Consider the following 18,665-nt stretch of genomic DNA (forward strand, 5'->3'; position numbering starts at 1 on the left):
AAATGGTAAAAGTTCCTGAACTATTGGTATAGTAGAGAAAAAATTCCATTGTGGACTGAAACAAAAGAGGCTGGTTAAAGCCATGAATTGCAGGACATTGGACTAGATTATTCTTAGAGCTCACTTCCAACCCTACAGTCCTTTGACTCTATGCCCTTGGGAGGTTGTGGACTCCCTTTCGTTGCAGGTTTTTAAGCAGAGGTTGGATGGCCCTAGGTCAGATATTTTTTCACTGTGATTCCTCCAGTGCAGGGGGTTGGATTGGATGACCCTTGGGGACCCTTCCAACTCTACAGTTTCTATGATTCTATGAATTCTAGGGGGAGGGCCAAATGTCTTGATACTTTACATGTGCTTTAGAATTTCTTTCCTTAAAAAAAATAATGTGGGTACCAGGATAAAGTGTTAAATGTTTTCGTGGCTGTGATTTGTGAAGGATTGACTTAGTCAAAAATCGGGCACCACTGCAATCTCAACCCATGTGTCTCAGTCCTGCTCTCTAGACAACAAAGAAACATGTCCACACACATAGTTTATTTGTTTATTTATTTATTTATGTATTTATGTGTTTATTTTAATTTCACAAAATTTATACACTGCTTGATTGTTTTAAAAAAACAAACAAAGAGAACAAATAGTTGCAATGGGTAAACCGGGAACCTCCATCCTTCAAGGGCAGTCTGAGGGCTTGGCCACACTTTCACTTGACCTGCATTCTGATTGTAGAATCATAGGCTCGGAGAATTGTGGAGCTAAAAGGGACCTCCAGGAGTCATCTACTCCAAAGCCATGCAATGTAGGAATCCTTTAATTGTGTAAAAGTTAATTATGGGTCTGAGAGATTTTCTAGTTAGTTGCCCTTGCAAAAACCCAATTGTCACTGAATTAAGCAAAGCCTCTCTTCAGCTTGTCTACAGAAGATCTGGTTCAGCAGGTCAGCTTGGGGTTTTGTAAGGCCCAGAATGATGGATCTGAGAGAATAAACTGGTACATGATATCATCAGAAGAGCCTGCTAGATCAGGCCAGTGGCCGACCTAGTCCACTATCTTGTCCTCACAGTGGCCAACCAGATTCCCCAATGGGAAAGCAGCAAGCAGGATCCAAGCACAAGAGCCCTGTGGTTTCCGGCAACTGGTATTCAGAACCATATCTGCCTCCGGCTGTGGAGGCAGAGCATAGTCGTCATGGCTAGTAGCTATCAACAGCCATATTCTCCCCCAATGAATTTGTTCAATCCTCTTTTGAAGCCATCCAAGTTAGTGGCTATCGCTGCCTTCTGTGGAAGAGAGTTCCACAGGTTAACTATGCCCTGCATAAAGAAGGACTTCCAAGTACACGACATGATCAAAATGCAGGTCAAGCGAAAGTGTGGATGAGCAGCAAGACTGAGGACTCAGTGCCACAGCAGTTTGGGGTTTTTGTTTTGAAAGGTGAGAGCAACAAGCTCAGCAAAAACTACCACATCACAAATGCAATACGTACTCTAGAGAGAAAACATGTTTCTGCGGGGATGGTGGGGAAGACACATGGGAAGGCTGTCTAAGGTTTCTTGCACTGGTCTGGTGGGTCGTGCCCTTAGCTCTCTTTGTCTTCTTCTTCCTTCTCTTCCTCGTCGTCCTTCTCCCCTTTGAGCTTTTGGCGAGCAAATTCCTCGATCACAATATCTTCCTCACTGGAAGAAATGAGAGAATGAAACAATGTAGGAAGAGCCTTCCTGAATCAGGCCAATGACCCATCTTAGTCCAGTCAACCTGTTCTCAAAGTAGCCAACCAGATAACTCTTTGGTGGAATCCACCAAGCAGGATCTCAGCACACTCACGCCCCCCCCCCCCGTGGCTTCCAGCAACTGAGATGCAGAAGCATTGCTGCCTCCAGAAAAAGGTGAAGCTTCCAATGGGAGCAAAGGTTGGTGCCCTTGTCTCTCCCCCCCCCCTTGCCTTTGAGGACATAGAATTGTAGCTTGGAAGGTACCTCCAAGGGCCATCTAGTCCACCCCACCCCCTGCAATTGTGGTGATCTGTTATTCCATCTATGGTCCTCAGCCCCCATCTAATGTTCCCCAGAGGCTCTCTCAATCAGCTTCCTGGATGCTATTGTTGTTGTTATTAATTTATATTACTTTATTATATATTATTAATAATATATTATTGTATTTAGTAATATAAATAAGATAGTATTGTTAAGAATATTAATTAATATTGATAATAAATGATAGATATTAATATTTTTATTTTATTGCCCATCCTTTACCCTAAGATCCTAAAATCAAACACATCATTGAAAAGTGTTTAAAGCAACTTCCAATAACAATATAAGGAGTGTCCTAAAAATATGCAGCTTAAGTGTCAAGAGCTAAGGCAAAGAGGTGCATCTCTAGCATCCTCTGGAAACTGTGCAATGAAGATGCCAGATGCGCCTCTGCAGGGAGGGAGTTCCTCACTTAGGGGCTGCCACAGAGAAGGCCCTCCACCTGACAGGCCACTCCCCCATCTCTGATGGAGGAGGGGACTATCAAGAAGGCCCCCTCTGCCGATTTCAGCACCCAAGGGGGTCTTTAGGGAAGAAGGTGACATTTCAGGTGGATCTGTCTTTAAGTGACCCCACAAAGAAGTAAAGAAGAACAGCTAATTACCTCCTTGGAAGAGCAGAACACGTAAGTGCAGATATCCAGGATGAGCCGTTTGCAGGGTAGAAGAGGGAGGGGAAAGAAGGAAAAGGCAAACCGTCAGTTTTCAGATCCTCCACATGCAAAGCCTAAGGAAGGGTCTTGGGGCATCTTCAGAGACATCAAATTTACAGTGAAAAGTTCAGTGGCAGTGAAATGCAGTTTGTGCAGTCAGTTGAGGTTCAATGCATGCAGAAGGAGGAAAGCAACTATTCATGCCAGTGGTAGAATAATAGAATTGTGGCATTGGAAGGGTCCCCCAAGGATCATCTATTCCAACCCACTGCAATACAGAAATCACAGCCAAAATAACTGCAGGCACACATATATGAGAACTCATGGATATTTCATATCTCTTGAACAGGCACTCCCTGGAATGTTTAATTTTTCCTTACCTTGGTGTAGCTGTTGACGATTCACACATCAGAGGGAGGGAAGACAAAAAGAGAGGTGATTAGTCACATTGATAATTATTATTATTGTTCCTAAAGAACCTGAAATAGAAATGAGTGCAAAATGTGTGGCTGTGCATACACTTCCATTTACTCAGCAACCAGTGTGCTGGGCTGGGAATCATAGAATCATAGAACTGTAGAGTTGGAAGGGACCCCAAATGTTCACACGCACCAGTAGCCATCCAGTGGTTTCATAAAAAATAATGCATTTAATGCAGTTGCCTCTAAAGCCACTTTCAATCTGGATTAAGAAAAAGGACAACCCAGCTGTGTTTCGAGATGGTCATGTGTACACAGCCTGCCTAAGAGAATTCTAGGGAGAAGGAGGAAGGTCAGGGAATAGGTCCTTAGTACTTCCATTCAGAAAGGCTCTTAGAGAAGTATTTATGAATGGTGACAAAGCCATGGGGATGGTTTTATATCTCCCACAAATCTCCTGCGCAAAGCCTTTTACTCACAATCATCAGGTTTGGGATGCATCAGGACCACAGGCATCTCCACACCAACATCGCTGAAAAAGAGAGGAGGACAGAGGACTGAATGGGAGATGCCTCAGAGAGCAAACAGAAGCTTAGAAGCAGAGAATTCTAGGGGCATCCAAGGACATTCAGTGCAATGCCCGGCAGTGCAGGAATCACAGCTATTTGTTCACACTGTGATTATTTCTAATTGTTCATAATACGTTTCCCTCCCTTAAATCGTTATAATTATTGTTGTTCGTTTTGTATGCTGTGAGACGCTTTGAGCGCAGTGTGGAAAAGTGGCACACAGATGAGGTGATGCCGATGGTCAATAAATTGGGGCTTACCTTGATGTGAGATCTCCCAGGATGCTGCAAAGAGAAGAGGAGATTCAAGGTGGAGGACTGCACAAAGGTGGAAACATTCATTGGGAAGAAGGCTATCCCTCCCGTCCCAGTGTGAGGGCACCCAGGCCAATTCAGAGGGTCTGTTGGGAGCCCCTTGGGCTTCCAGTTTTCCACCGCTTAGGGCTTCATGTCAACTCACAGGCCAAAGGCAGAGCCTGGACCTATCGTTTGGACCTATATAGACTTCAAGAGACACAGAAGAGCATCCTCTTCTCACAGTGGTCAACCAGATGCCCAAATGAGCAACCTGCAAACAGGATCTGAACACAAGGGCCTTCTTTCCTCCTGTGGTTTCCAGAAACTCTCATTCAGAAGCATTGCTGCAGAGGCAGATTTAAGGGAGTGTGACTAGTTTAGGTTGCACTGGGCGCAGAGCCTCAGGGGTCCTGCACCTATTATTTATAATGGAGTGTGAAAAGGGGAGGGGTACTGAATTTTGGCGTTGTACAGGGTGCTGCTGAAATTTGAGACCCCAAGATCTGCCACTGCATTGCTGTTTCCAGCTGTGAAGCAAGAGCATAGCCATTATGACCAGTAGCCATCAATAGCCCTTTTCTTCCGCCATGAATTTGTCTAATCCTCTTTTAAAGCCATCCAAGTTGATGGCCAGAATTGCCTCCTATGGGAGTTTAGCTAAGAGGAACTTTATTTTGTCTGTCCTGAATCTTGCAGCATTTGGCTTCACTGGATGTCCACGAGTTCTGGCGCTTTGAGAGAAGGACAAAAACCTTTCTCTCTCTGCTTTCTCCATGCCAGACATATTTCTGTAAACTTACATCATATTGCCTCTCACTCACATTATCTATAAACTAGTAAGCCCCCAATGCCGCAGCCTTTCCTTACAGGGTTGAGCCAATAAAATGTGTCCTTTATAGGGTGCATCCTCATATCTCTTCAGAAATGCAACATTCCCAAAGGGAGAGAGGAAATCAAATAATTTCAAAAAAAAAAAAATTCACCCTGACCAGGCTAGGCCAAGACTGAGCAGGACAGAATAACAAGGCAACATAACCCAGAAATGATAGTTCCTCCCATAGAAAACATCCTCACCCTCCTCTGGATACCATCAGGTTGACTTTCACTGTGTAGGAAACCAGGATCCCGAGAACCTCCTTGTCCATCCCAGGTCTCAGACTAAGGGAGAAAAAACAGGAGACATTCAAACAAGAGTCGCCATAGACAAGAATATCAGAACTTAAGAAGAGCCTGGAGGATCAGGCCAGTGGCCCATCTAATCCAGCATTGTCTTCTCACAGTGGGGAACAGATGTCCACTATGGGAAACCCACAAGCAGGATCCGGGCACAAGAGCAATTCTCCCCTCCTGTGGCTTCCCACAACTCGAATCCAGAAAAATTTCTTCCTCCAACTATAGAGGTAGAACATACCCATTGTGGCTAGTAACATCAGTAGCCCTTTCCCCATGAATTTGTACACTCCTCTTTTGAAGCCGCCCAGGTTAGTGGTCGTCAAGAGCATAGTTTGTCAATGTGGCACCCACGGGTGCATCTGCAGAGGCCTTTCAAGGTGCTCTCAGGGCCCTGCCACTCTGCTAAAATGTGGCTTGGAAGAAGCCTTTTTTGACCAATATTTTGTATTTATTTATTTATCTGTTGCATTTCGATTCTGCCTTTTTCTCTACGGAACTCAAGGTGGCAACCATAGTTCTCCCCGTTTTCATTTCATTCCCCCTCCAACAACCCTGTGAGGGAAGCTGGGCTTAGAGGCAGTGACTGCCCCTCCCTAAGGACGCACAGTGAGCTGCATGGCCAAGTGAGGATTTGAACTCTGGTCTCCCAGGCCCTTGTCAGGCACTCTAACCACCACACAAGTGTTTCTCTGGGCCTCAAAAGGTTGGTGACAGCCTCACACTGCAGAGAATGGGCAACACAGAAAAGGAATCAGTTTCTCTCTCAATTCCCTGCCCCTCTCTGGCTTCCAGTATGCTCCTCAGGGTCCAGACTTACACGGTGGTGGAGGCCAAGTTGGTGTCCTCATGCTTGAGCTTCCCATCCAGGGCCAGACCCCGCTTCTCCCGGTTGTTGTTCAAGCTGGGGGTGATGCTGTATTTTTTGGAGAAGGTGGAGTTGGCAGCCACGTTCTCCCTGCAGAAGGACAGCAATGGAGGAGGTTAAAGGAGCCTACCTTTCCTCAATTTAAAACCACACACCACACCTCAAAAATCTTAGAATCATGGAATCATAGAACTGTAGCGTTGGAAAGGATCCCTAAGGCTCATCTAGTCCAATGGAGGAATCACATCTAAGGATTTTTTGTTGTTACAGTGTTTTACAAACTTAATCCTTTCCAGAAGTCCGTTCTTAATCTGAATCCGTTCTTAAACAGAGGCGTGCTTTCCCTAATGAGGCCTCCCGCCGCCAGTGCCCTTCCACCATTCGGATTCCATTCTTAGACCGAGGTAAAGTTTGCAAACCGCGACACTACTTTCGGTTTTGCAGAGTTCGTAAGCTGAATAGTTCGTAAACAGGACTGTTCTTAAACCGAGGTACCACTGTATTTTAATACAGAAAGTCAGATTTCAGATTGAAAAAGATGAGAGTTGGGGAAAATTGAAATTGGTGTGTCCTTCCATCCCGCATTCTGAACAATGAGACCCATCCCCAAGAAGTTGTAGAATAATTTTTCTCTCCCCCCACAAAAATAATAAGAATTAGGGTGGAGAATTTCAAGAGCTCATTTTGCACACAGCTTTAGTACAACCCTCTTGCAAGGTAGGCTCATCTGTCTTCCCACCCACCCCCTCTCTCCAGTGAAAAGGAACGTCATTATGTGGAGTGAAGTGTTAGACTCATATCCATGTGTAAGTACACAAATTAAACACAGGAAAAGTTGAACTCCTCAGACATTTCTGAGAGAAGTTAGCATTTTCACAATGGGTGTGAAAATGGTCCTGGGACAGAATTAAAACAAAAGAAGAGACTGACTTCCTCTGTGCCTCATCGTCAATTCTTTTTTTGGGGGGGGGCACTGATCCAGATCTTTCTCACGAAGACCCAAGACCTTGCACAAGTTGAAGACATCTGTGCAAAGACACACTGGTCTGGTTAGAGATCTGTGTGCTTACACGAACTCCTCTGAACAGACAGCCTTGGTGTATTTGTCCAGCGAATATAGAACCACATCTGTGACTTGCTCAACTAAACGGAGAGAGAGAGAAAGAAATTATTGAGGTGATAACAGAATCATAGATTGTAGAGCTGGAATATGACCCTTCCAACCCTCTGCAAAGCAGGGTTCTATTGGTGCCCTTACCTGTTATTTTTATCTTCTTCACAATCTTGTTGGTGGTGTTGTTGATGTTGACATTAACGCCAATTGGATCTCCATGGTAATAAATCTGAAACGACAGGGGGTTGTTGCTGAAGATAGAGGGGGGGGGAAGGGAAGGAAATCCCAATCTTCTCCTGGACCCACAACTATTTCCACAACTATCTCCTGCACCATTTTGTGTATTACATCTTGCGATGACTGGATTATTGCTAAAGTCATTGCGGAATGATGCAATACAATTGCTTATGAGAGCAAGGCCTTGTCAGAATATAACCCCTGTGCTCAGAGATCTGCACTGGCTGCTCATTTGCTATGGGGCCAAGTTCAAGGTGTTGCTATTAATGTGCAAAACCCTTAACAGCATGGAACCAGTTTACCTGCAATATCACTTTACCTCAGGCATCCCCAACTTGTGGCCCTCCAGATGTTTTGGCCTACAACTCCCAGGATATGTAGCTAACAGGACCAGTGGTCCGGGATGATGGGAACTGTAGTCCAAAACATCTGGAGGGCCAAAGGTTGGGGATGCCTACTTTACCTCATGTATATGCCCACTCAACTGCTTCTGTCTGCATAATTGGCACTGTTAGAGTTGCCACCTAATCCCTGTTCTTCATTTGTAAGACATTGGTCTTTTAGTGTGGCAGCACTTTAACTCTGGAACTTCCTGCCTATTGACATCATGAAAGCACCTTCACTGTACCCTTTTCAGCACCTGCTAAAAACCGTTTTGCTTAGGCAAGCCTGTCCACATGTTTAGAATGTCGATGTCTGCTTTAATCTGTTTTTACTTAATTGCTGGCTTTATCTTCTGAATGTTTTATAGAATTGCTTTTACTGATTAAAATTTATTGTTTTATCTTCTTCATGAACTGCTCTGAAGGGTGTGCTGTTGTTGTTTTTTAAAAAAACATCCCAGAGGTGTATAATTTTTTTTGAAATAAATAAATAAATGACGAAATTGAGCAGAAAGGCCACACGTTTGGCCAAATTAACTGACTGCAAATCAAGGTGTGGTTAAGCAATGGACTTGTGGAAGTGGAAGGTACTATGACCTCCCTTGGTTTAGACTTCTGTTGATGCAGCTTAGAACTGCATTAGGTTTTGGTTTTGTTTTGTTTTTGCAGCTGCTTCACATTTTTGGCTCACTTATGTGGTTATCTCCCGCTTGGACTACTGCAATGCGCTCTACGTGGGGCTACCTTTGAAGGTGACTCGGAAACTACAACTAATCCAGAATGCGGCAGCTAGACTGGTGACTGGGGGCGGCCGCCGAGACCATATAACACCGGTCTTGAAAGACCTACATTGGCTCCCAGTACGTTTCCGAGCACAATTCAAAGTGTTGGTGCTGACCTTTAAAGCCCTAAATGGCCTCGGTCCAGTATACCTGAAAGAGCGTCTCCACCCCCATCATTCTGCCCGGACGCTGAGGACCAGCGCCGAGGACCTTCTGGCGGTTCCCTCATTGCAAGAAGCAAAGCTACAGGGAACCAGGCAGAGGGCCTTCTCGGTAGTGGCGCCCGCCCTGTGGAACGCCCTTCCAGCAGATGTCAAAGCGATAAACAACTACCTGACATTCAGAAGACATCTTAAGGCAGCCCTGTTCAGGGAAGTTTTTAACGTGTGATATTTTACTGTATTTTTTGTTTCTATGGAAGCCGCCCAGAGTGGCTGGGGAGGCCTGGCCAGATGGGTGGGGTATAAATAATAAATTATTATTATTATTATTATTATTATTATTATTATTACTTAAAGGGTCAATAATGTCTCACTAAGCGTGGGGCCCCCCGGAGCAGAGAGACTTGGTGGAGGGGAGAGAATGCGTCAAAAGACCAAAACGCAACACTCACCTCCTTATCCAGAGAGGCCTCCAGGTGCAAAGGCTTATCCGACATCATGAACTGCCTGGTCGTCTCCGACTTTGGGGCTGGGCCTGTCTGGGCAGGTGCAAACTGGACCTTCCGAATCACCAGCCTCACCGAATTTCTGCACAGAGAAGACGTGTGTTATTTGAGAGAGGCATTTACCTCTTCCATAGAACTGCAGAGCTGGAAGAGACTCCAAGGGTCATCTAAGCCAACTCTCTGCAATGCAGAAATTGCATCCAGCTCTTCCAAGGAGAAGCTAGTGGGAGGCAGGTGCTTTCATCAATTCCAAGTTCAGTAGAAATTAAGAAGAGGCCAAAGATCAGGCCAAAAGGGGCCCAGTATCCTGTCATCACAGGGGTTGACCAGATGCCCCAGTGGGAAGCCTCCAAACAGGATCCAAGCACAAAAGCAATTCTCCCTTCCTGTGGCTTTCAGCAAGGGTTCCTAACATATGTAAAAGGTAAAGGGACCCCTGACCATTAGGTCCAGTTGTGACTGACTCTGGGTTGCGGCGCTCATCTCGCTTTATTGGCCAAGAGAGCCAGCGTACAGCAAGCATGACTAAGCCGCTTCTGGTGAACCAGAGCAGCGCCTGGAAACGCCTTTTACCTTCCCGCCGGAGCGGTACCTATTTATCTACTTGCACTTTGACGTGCTTTCGAACTGCTAGGCTGGCAGGAGCAGGGACCGAGCAACGGGAGCTCACCCCTTCGCGGGGATTCGAACCGCCAACCTTCTGATCAGCAAGTCCTAGGCTCTGTGATTTAACCCACAGCTCCACCCACGTCCCTGCCCATAAAACATATAAATATATATAATCTATATTGCTAGAGAATCAGTGTGGTGGAGTGGTTAGTGTGTTGGATAGGGACCTGGGAGAGCCAGGTTCAAATCCCCCACCACTTGGCCAGGAGGCTCACTGGGTGACCTTGGGAGTCAGCCACTGTCTTTCAGCTTCATCTACCTCATAGGGCTGTTGTGAGCAAAAAAATGGGGAGGGGAGGGACGGGGAGGAGAACTATGGACACAACCTTGAGCTCCCTGGAGAAAAAGTTGGGATATAAATGCAGTGAATAATAATAATAGATTGCAATAATAGATTGCAAACTGTCTTATTTTCCTTGTTGGTTTTACATAAGTGGATCCCAGAGCCTTTTCCTAGAATCAGAGAACTGCATTGTTGGAAGGGACACCAAAGGTCCTCTGATCCAGCCCCCCGCAATGCAGGAACCCCCAGCTAAATGGCCCTCCAGCCACTCATTCTGTTCTTTGCATCATTTATTTTCAGCTGAAGAGCAAACTAAAAATGCTTTGAATAAATGAGTAACTGTTGAAGCTTATGCTGGGGTTACCTCTTGTGAATTTTCTCCTCCAGGTTTTCAGCACAGAATCCTTTGACCTCAAAGTCGACCCCACAAGACTGAGGAAAATGCAGAAGAAAGTTGGTTAGAGATTAAGGGTGGGTCATTCCTCTGGACTACTAATTGCAATTCTTGATACAAACACAACCAAGTCCTGAAGTGCCTTAAAAGGCTCATGGTTTTGAGGACAGAAAGCCATCCCATCGGGGTTCATAGAAAAGGGTTCGTACAACCATAGGATCGTACAGTTGGAAGGGATCCCTGAGGGTCATCTAGTCCAACCCCCTGAAGTGCAGGTATCACAGCTAAATTGAGATATGCTTTAATTTCCATTTGCTTTCCAGGTTTCTTGGATGCTTTCACACACAGCTCACCTTTCCAGCATCATCTGGTCCTGGCTGGAGGGTGACAGAACAGGGGAGGTTGGTTGCCATCTAGAGAGAAAATAAATAATATTTTATTCCCTTTTAATGTCTACGCTTTTCTAAAAAGCAGTTTTTCTTCTGGAGCTGCTTGTCCCAAATGACGTGTTGGGCTGGCTGGGGTAGGAGGCAGTACGAGGATTACCGTCCACATTTGGAATATTCCACATTTGGAATATACTGTGTACAACCCTGGTTGCCTCTCCTCAAAAAGGAGGTCGTAGAGTTGAAAAAGGTGCAAAAGAGGGTACCTCAGCTGATCAAGGGGGTGGAGCGTCTCCCCTATGAGGGAAGGTTGCAGTGTTTGGGACCTTTCAGTTTGGAGAAAAAAAGGCAAGTAAGAGGGGACATAATTGAAGTTTATAAACTGGTACATGACATGGAGAAAGTGGATAGAGAAAAGTTCTTCTCCCTCTCTCATAACGCTAGAAGTCGTGAGCATCCAATGAAGCTGAATGTTGGAAGTTTCAGGACACATTAAAGGAAGGAATTTCCTCCTGCAGGTGACAGCAATGGCCACCAACCTGGATTGGACAAATTCATGGAGCGCTATTGATGGCAATTAGCCACGATGGCTATGCTCTGCCACCACAGTTGGAGGCAGCAATGCTTCTGAATGCCAGTTGCTGGAAACCCCAGGAGGGGAGAGGGCTCTTGTGCTCAAATCCTGCTTGAGGTATTCCCTTTGGGGCACCTGGTTGGCCACTGTGAGAAGAGGAGGCTGGAGTCTAGGTGGGCCCCTGGCCTGACCCAGCAGGGCTTTTCCCACATTCACCTTTCCTCCCAAGGAACCCATGTTGGCATATATGGTTCTCCGCCTTTCTCACAACAACCCTGTGAGGTGAAGTTTGTTAGCCTAAGAGGCAGTGCTGGTTTCCCAAAAGAGACCAATGTGACAACAGGTTGATAGACCAGGTGGGCCCCTTTTGGCCTGATCCAGCAGTGCTCTTCTTATATATTTATGTATACATATAATCATGTTTTTAGGATATAAAAACAATGACTCCATTGAGGGGGGAAAGATGGGGGTCTTGCACAGGGAAGAGGAAGATGCGTCAAAGGTGTACCTCAAAGGTGAAGGGGTAAGCATGTTCCCCCAGCTTTTTCATCAGCTTTTCCTGCAAAGGAGTAAGCGTCTTGGGGGCCTGGTCAGGCACAGGAGGGTACATCTGGGCAGTGAGGACATAGATGTCCTTCCGGAAGGTGAGCCCAATAACGTCCAGATCATCGCGGCCATAGCGGAATGCACAGGTCAGTGTCACGTACACTGTGGGGGAGGGGGCAGCAGGATGGAGAGAGGAAAAGAGAAGGAAGGCATGGGGAGATGGGAGTTGAGAAAGGACAGCAGGGGCAGAGGGAAGAGAGATGATGGTTAGTTTAGAGAAAGTTTCTGAATTCAGATTGTAAATTAAATCTAGAACAGGATTCGTACATGAGCAGGTCTAATGTGCTATGTGTATGTGTGTTTTCGTTTGAAGATTGACCATACAATCTAACAAAGGAAGAACCACAGAAATGTAGAGTTGGAAGGAACCCCGAGAGTCATCTAGTCTAACCTCATGCAATGCAGGAATCAGAGCTACAAGAATCCCTGGCATCCAATGGGCACCCAACCTCAGTTTAAAACCTCCAATGAAGGGAGAGTCCACCACCATACTGGGGAGTCTGTTCCACTGTCAAATGGCTCTTACTGTCAGAAAGCTTTTCCTGATGTTTAGTTGGAATCTCCTTTCCTGGCACTTGAAGCTATTGATTTGGGTCCTTCCTACTGGAGCAGCAGACAAGCCTGATATTTGTATCATTTTGCCCGCTTTAAGCTTCTAAATAGCAGCAGAGGCAATAAGCGTGAGAGGGAGGAAGAGGTGGTTTCATGGCTGAGCAGAGTTGCCTTGAACTAAGCCAGCGATTTCTGGAATAAAGTCTTTCCCAAATATTCATTTGTTTGCAATGAAAATTGTTACAAAATTTTTGTCTCCATCCCAAAAAAATAAAACTGGAAAAACAAGACAATGAGAAAATTACCTTTCCGGTCTTTCAGGTACTCTGGGTCAACCAAGACAATCCCATCTGCAAATACATGTAAAAGAGAATCGGATCAACAAGGAGGGAGAGATAGATTGTAGACTCATAGTATCATGGAATTGTAGAGTTGGAAGGGACCCCAGGGGTTGTCTAGCCCAACCTTATAAAGGTAAAGGGACCCCTGACCATTAGGTCCAGTCGTGGCCAACTCTGGGGTTTCAGCGCTCATCTTACTTTATTGGCCGAGGGAGCGGCTTCTGGAGAACCAGAGCAGCGCACAGAAATGCCGTTTACCTTCCCGCCGGAGCGGTACCTATTTATCCACTTGCACTTTGACGTGCTTTCGAACTGCTAGATTGGCAGGAGCAGGGACCAAGCAATGGGAGCTCACCCCGTCGCGGGGATTTGAACCGCCGACCTTCTGATCAACAAGTCCTAGGCTCTGTTTAACCCACAGCGCCACCCACGTCCCTTAGCCCAACCTTGTACAAGGCAAGAATTCTATGATCTACAGGCAATAGAATTGTAGATTGGGAAGGGAACCAAGGGCCATGTACATGCCTGCAATGCAGGAATCACAGCTAAAAAAGCCCTGACAGATGGGTACTCAAGTTGGAGCTTAATGCTCCCCCTCCCCACTCATCAGGTAGACAGGCAATGTCATCAACCCGCACCATCTTTCCAGCTGAAATCCAGATGACTCAAGGGGATAGAAAGAAAACCACTCACCGACAGGTTCCACAGAATCCACATGGTCCACAAAATCTCTTTTCCCCAGGTAGATGGATAGCTAGATGGGCAGGAGGAAGGGGGAAAGCGTTTGATCTGCTAGCAAATTTAGTCTTATGGCATCTTACAGCCATCAAAATAAGGCAGGTCCTAAAAACATACACCCCCAACAGCAAAGAAGTGTGTCTTTAGCATCCTCCAGAAGCTGTGCAATGAAGATGCCTGATGTACCCTTGGGGGGAGGGGGACTCAGGGGCTACACAGAGAAGGCCCCCCCCCCAGCCTCTGAGGGTGGAGATGCTACCAAGGGGGCCCCTACCAAGACTTCCAAAGCTCAAATATTTGTTTATGGCACATTGATTTCAGAATCAGTGAATCAGAGAGTTGGAAGCATAGGAGCCAACTCCTAGGGGTCATGGGGGTATCAGCCCCCACTATAAAATATTTGAGAGGGCCAGGCTCCCGCAAAGTTGATGGGCATTTCCATTCAAATGGTGTGTGGGCACTGTGTCATGTGATCGATTATGCAGGGTGGGGTGGGGCTCACCTGGGCCCCCACAATATTTTATTCAAGTTGGCACCCCTGGTTGGAAAAGACCCAACCCCCTGCAATGCAAGAATAAAATAATACATATTTGCACGGTGGTCTTACCTTTCCATTGGGGCAGGTCTTCTTGTACACTCTGCCAACAAAAGTATAGGGAAGGGAATGAACTCAAACCATTTTTAAAAAATAAAGTATTCCATTAAGTACTGTGCTGCATATATTTCTCTAAGGCTAATGAACAGAAAGGAGACAGCAGAAGACCAACTTCCTTGGTAGAACAACAGTTCTAGAAGTCCTAGAAGTATAGAGTTCGAAGGGGTCATCTAGCTCAACCCCCCCCCCCTCCCCCGCAACACCATTTTTGTCTGCCTGATTTTAAATGAAACCTAGCAAACAGAGGTTGGACTAGACGGCCCTCTGGAGTCCTTGCAACCCTAAGGTTCTGTGGCCAGAAGAATGTGAGCAAGTGCAATAGGGTGCTTTTGTTTGGAGGCTGCCGAAATACATACTCTGAGTGTGTATGCGTGTGTATGTTTGCATGGGATTTCTTGAGAAATGTCTGCTCAAGATGAATAGCATAAATTAATTAATGGTTGTTGTTTTTTTTGTTTGGAAAAAGAACATAGGGTGCTGCCTTACACCATTGGTCCATCTAGCTCACTATTGTCTACACTGACCGGCAGCTCCTCTCCAGGGTTTCAGGCAGGGCTCTATCCCAATCCTCCCTGGAGATGCCTTCAGGGATTGAACCTCAGGCCTTCTGCATGCAAGGGCCCCTGAGAAGCTGACTTGTAGTGATTCAGACTATTGCTCCACCCGGTTCAGTATTGTCTGCACTGACTGGCAGCAATGGCTCTCCAAAGTTTCAGGCCAAGGATTTTCCTAGGCCTGCCTGGGGTTTCTCTTTCCCACTGAACGACAGTCCTCTCCTTCAAAGTGCCATAGGATTCCAGTCCTTGTGGCTCTGTGTAAAAGGCCTGACTGAAAGAGCAACATCAGAAGCTGCTTTCTTTCTGTGAGTAACACCCATCGCTACATGTACCTTAGTGTTGTCTACATTGACTGGCAGGAGCAATTCAGGGCTTCAGGGGGGTAGTCCCACCTGGAAATGCCTAGCCCCACCTGGAAATGCCGGTAGGGACTGAGCCTGGGATCTTCTCCTGAGTGAAAAGCTAAACATAGGTGAGATCCAAGTTGGGGCACCCCCTCCACCATCCTACTGGGTCCAAGGTGAGTCTGATGGGGTGAAAATGAGCCCAAATGAGCTTGGTCTTTTCACATCTAGCAGGCAAAAGTTGACTTACTTTGACCCATCAGCCATATCCAATTAGTGTAGCAGAAGCAGCAGAAGCAGAACTGTGGAAGAAATTGAAAGGCTAAGTTAGCTGTATGGCAAAGGAAGGATTGCCCTTAGCCTTTTTAGTGCCACAGGACAAAAAATGGGATTTGCCTCCTCCACTTGCATCCTGCTTCCCTGTCCGCAAAGTCCTATGTTATAGAATCATAGAAATGTAGAGTTGGAAGGGACCCCAAGGGTCATCTAGTTCAACCCACTGCAATGCAGGAATCACAGCTCAATAATCCCTTAGAGATGGCCATCCAACCTCTGCATTAAAATCTCCAGTGAAGAAGAGTCTGCCACCTTCAGAGGTTGTTCAGTCCACTGTTGAAAAGTTCTTACCACCAGAAAGTTCTTCCTAAGTTTTAGCCGGAATCACTTTTCTTGTCCTTCGAAGCCATTGGTTTGGGTCCTTCCCTCTGGACCAAAAGGAAACAAGCTTGTTCCATCTTCCATGTGATAGCCCTTCAGATATTTGAAGGTGAGTATCATATCTCCTCTCCGTCTTCTCTTCTCCAGGCCAAACATACTCAATTCCCTCCACCGTTCCTCACAAGGTTTGGTTTGCAGACCCTTGATCATCTTGGTCACCCTCCTTTGCACACCCTCTAGCTGGCCAATATCCTTCTTAAATTGTGGTGCCCAAAACTGGACACAGGTCTTCATTTGAGGTCTGACCAAGGCAAAGCAGGTCTATTACTTCCCTTGATTTGGACACTCAACTTTTCTTGATGCTGCCTAGAATGGCATTATCTTTTTTTGCTGCTGCACTACACTGTTGCCTCAAGCTAAGCTTGCTGCCTACTCAGACCCCTAGATCCTTTACTCATTTCTTCCTATGGGGTGCCCCTTAACATTTGGCTGTGCATTTGGTTATTCCTGCCAAAGTGTAGAATGTTCTGCTGATGTAGCCTTGAACTGCATTAGCACAGTTACATCACATGGTTGGCTCATGCTAAGTTTGTAGTCTGCTAAGACCCTGAGATCCTTTTCACATGGACTGTTGTGTCAGTATTTGAGGTGCCCAACTTTAACCTGGGAATTAAAGAGTAAGTATATATCTTTAATCAGTAGAGTTTCTGCAAGATTAACAGGGATGAGCCCAGCTCTTTAAGCAGGTCAATCCTAACAAGCTGGGAGCCTACTAGCAGGTGTCACAACGAGGGGCCCATTTATGGAGCTACAACAAAGACATCCCTCAACACTGGCAAAGCAGCTGTGCATTGCCATTGACCATTTCAATGTAGTCTGCGCTGAAATTCCGAACTCTGAAAAAACGAATAGCTTACAGTGTGGTTATTGATGGTATAGTGAGCATTATTTTATAGAAGGCAGTCCTACCCTCTCACAAGGGGCTTGGATACTATCAACCTTAAAACTCTAAAGTAATAATGATTTAAAAAAATATTTGTAACTTTAATAAAGACCAAAGTATGTCAGCGACTTGGAGGTGCAAATGAACTTTCATTTTCTTTTCACAAAGAAACTTTCATAAGCCTTTGTCTGGCTGTCTGGCTGTCTGTCGGTCTGCCAATCAATCATCTATCTGTCAGTCTATATCTATCTATCTATCTATCTATCTATCTATCTATCTATCTATCTCTATCTATCTATCTATCTATCTATCTATCTATCTATCTATCTATCATCTATCTATCTATCTATCTATCATCATCATCTATCATCTATCTATCTATCATCTATCTATCTATCATCTATCTATCATCTATCTATCTATCTATCATCTATCTATCTATCTATCATCTATCATTATCTATCATCTATCTCTACTGTCTGTTAGGCATGTCTGTTTGTCTATACATATTTGTCAGACATTCTATGTATCTATCTTGTCAGTCTATCTATCACCTGTTCGTCTATCTGTCTATTTGTCTCACTTTCTATCTATTGGTCTATTGGTCAGCTAGTCTAGCTATTAATCATCTATCATCTATCTATCTATCTATCTATCTATCTATCTATCTATCTATCTATCTATCATCTATCTATCTATCTATCTATCTATCTATCTATCTATATCATCATCATCATCATCTATCATCTATCTATCTATCATCTATCATCTTCCTCTATCTATCATCTATTTATCTATTTATCTATCTATCAGTCAAGGAATCAATCAATCACCTTCTGGTGCCTATATGCCAGCTGAAAAGCGAGATGAGCACCGCACCCCATGGTCGCCTTTGACTGGACTTAACTGTCCAGGGGTCCTTTACCTTTCTCAACTTTTACCATTTAATCTTTTATTTGTCATCTATCGTTACAATTATTCTCTCTGTTTATAGACATTATAAAATGAAACAATCAAACTTTTTTAAAAAATAATTTTCTGGTGCCAGATATATTAATCTAGTTTAGCTTTTAGTACTCAGAGAGAGGCACCCCCTAAATTCCTCTGTGCTCTGCTGGTCACTGGAGTAAAAGAAAAAGAAGGTCCATCCAAGATGCCTTACCTGAAATCAGGAGAGTCTCTCAAGGTCCACACACCTCTTTGCACCAATCCTGGAAGGCTTCTGACTATTGCACTGAGGCTTTTTATAACCCCATTGTGGTCCCTCCTCCATTCATTGGGGGTGCAAAGTGTGTGCTTATTTTTGAGGCCAGAATCCTATTAGACTATTAGTTAAGGGGACTCTGGTTGAGTAACAGAGTGGGCTATAAATACGTTTTCTTTGGGAAGACGATTACAGGGATTGAGGAAGCAGGCTCAAGCACCAAGATTAGCCAGGCACAACGGTGCCTGAGATCAAGCCATCGATGTGGGTGTTCTTACTATACAGATGGCATCACCCTTCTTTGAAAATGTCCAAAATGTTCTCTTCTATATCACTTAATTGCCAGAGGGGATGCAATAAACTTGGTGGGTATTCTAATTTATGGTGGGGACGTACACGTGTGCAAGATTTGGGGGATTTAATATTGATGGGAATGATAAATATTCCTGAACTATAGTTGTCCAAAATTAATGTAAAAGAATATTAGTTATGATGCCTGTGTCAAAAGAACAGGTCTTATCTGACGTCTGGGTACCTCAAAGAGCCATTGCAATAATGGGAAATATTACACTGGA

At 45.1% G+C, this 18,665-nt stretch overlaps 1 protein-coding gene across 2 annotated transcripts; it reads right to left on the reverse strand.

Annotated features, from left to right (window-relative positions):
• Positions 1 to 829: 829 nt before the first annotated feature.
• Positions 830 to 18,665, reverse strand: ARR3 (arrestin 3). 2 transcript variants are annotated; one of them, XM_079961437.1, is made up of 16 exons: positions 18,049 to 18,117; positions 15,537 to 15,588; positions 14,338 to 14,368; positions 13,686 to 13,746; positions 12,957 to 13,001; positions 12,002 to 12,201; positions 10,887 to 10,946; positions 10,504 to 10,571; positions 9,134 to 9,269; positions 7,263 to 7,347; positions 7,075 to 7,147; positions 5,957 to 6,094; positions 5,041 to 5,124; positions 3,931 to 3,954; positions 3,577 to 3,633; positions 830 to 1,673 (listed from the first exon to the last, which is right to left on the reverse strand). In XM_079961437.1, the coding sequence occupies exons 2-16, from the start codon at positions 15,551 to 15,553 to the stop codon at positions 1,577 to 1,579; spliced, it is 1,176 nt and encodes a 391-aa protein (XP_079817563.1). In that variant the 5' UTR covers positions 15,554 to 15,588; positions 18,049 to 18,117; the 3' UTR covers positions 830 to 1,576. The 2 variants fall into 2 exon arrangements, with proteins under 2 accessions (XP_079817563.1, XP_079817562.1); XM_079961436.1 differs by lacking the exon at positions 830 to 1,673 and having other exon boundaries at positions 3,153 to 3,633; positions 18,049 to 18,665.

Source organism: Podarcis cretensis (assembly GCF_951804945.1).
Source record: "Podarcis cretensis genome assembly, chromosome: Z".
NCBI lineage: Eukaryota > Metazoa > Chordata > Lepidosauria > Squamata > Lacertidae > Podarcis > Podarcis cretensis.

Excerpts from the sequence above, each read along its gene's own strand:
- ARR3 (XM_079961437.1), bottom strand. Across the intron at positions 3,634-3,930 it reads CTGGGAGATCTCACATCAAG|CGATGTTGGTGTGGAGATGC; the intron begins GTAAGCCCCAAT and ends TCTCTTTTTCAG. Across the intron at positions 1,674-3,576 it reads CCCAAACCTGATGATTGTGA|TGAGGAAGATATTGTGATCG; the intron begins GTAAAAGGCTTT and ends CATTTCTTCCAG.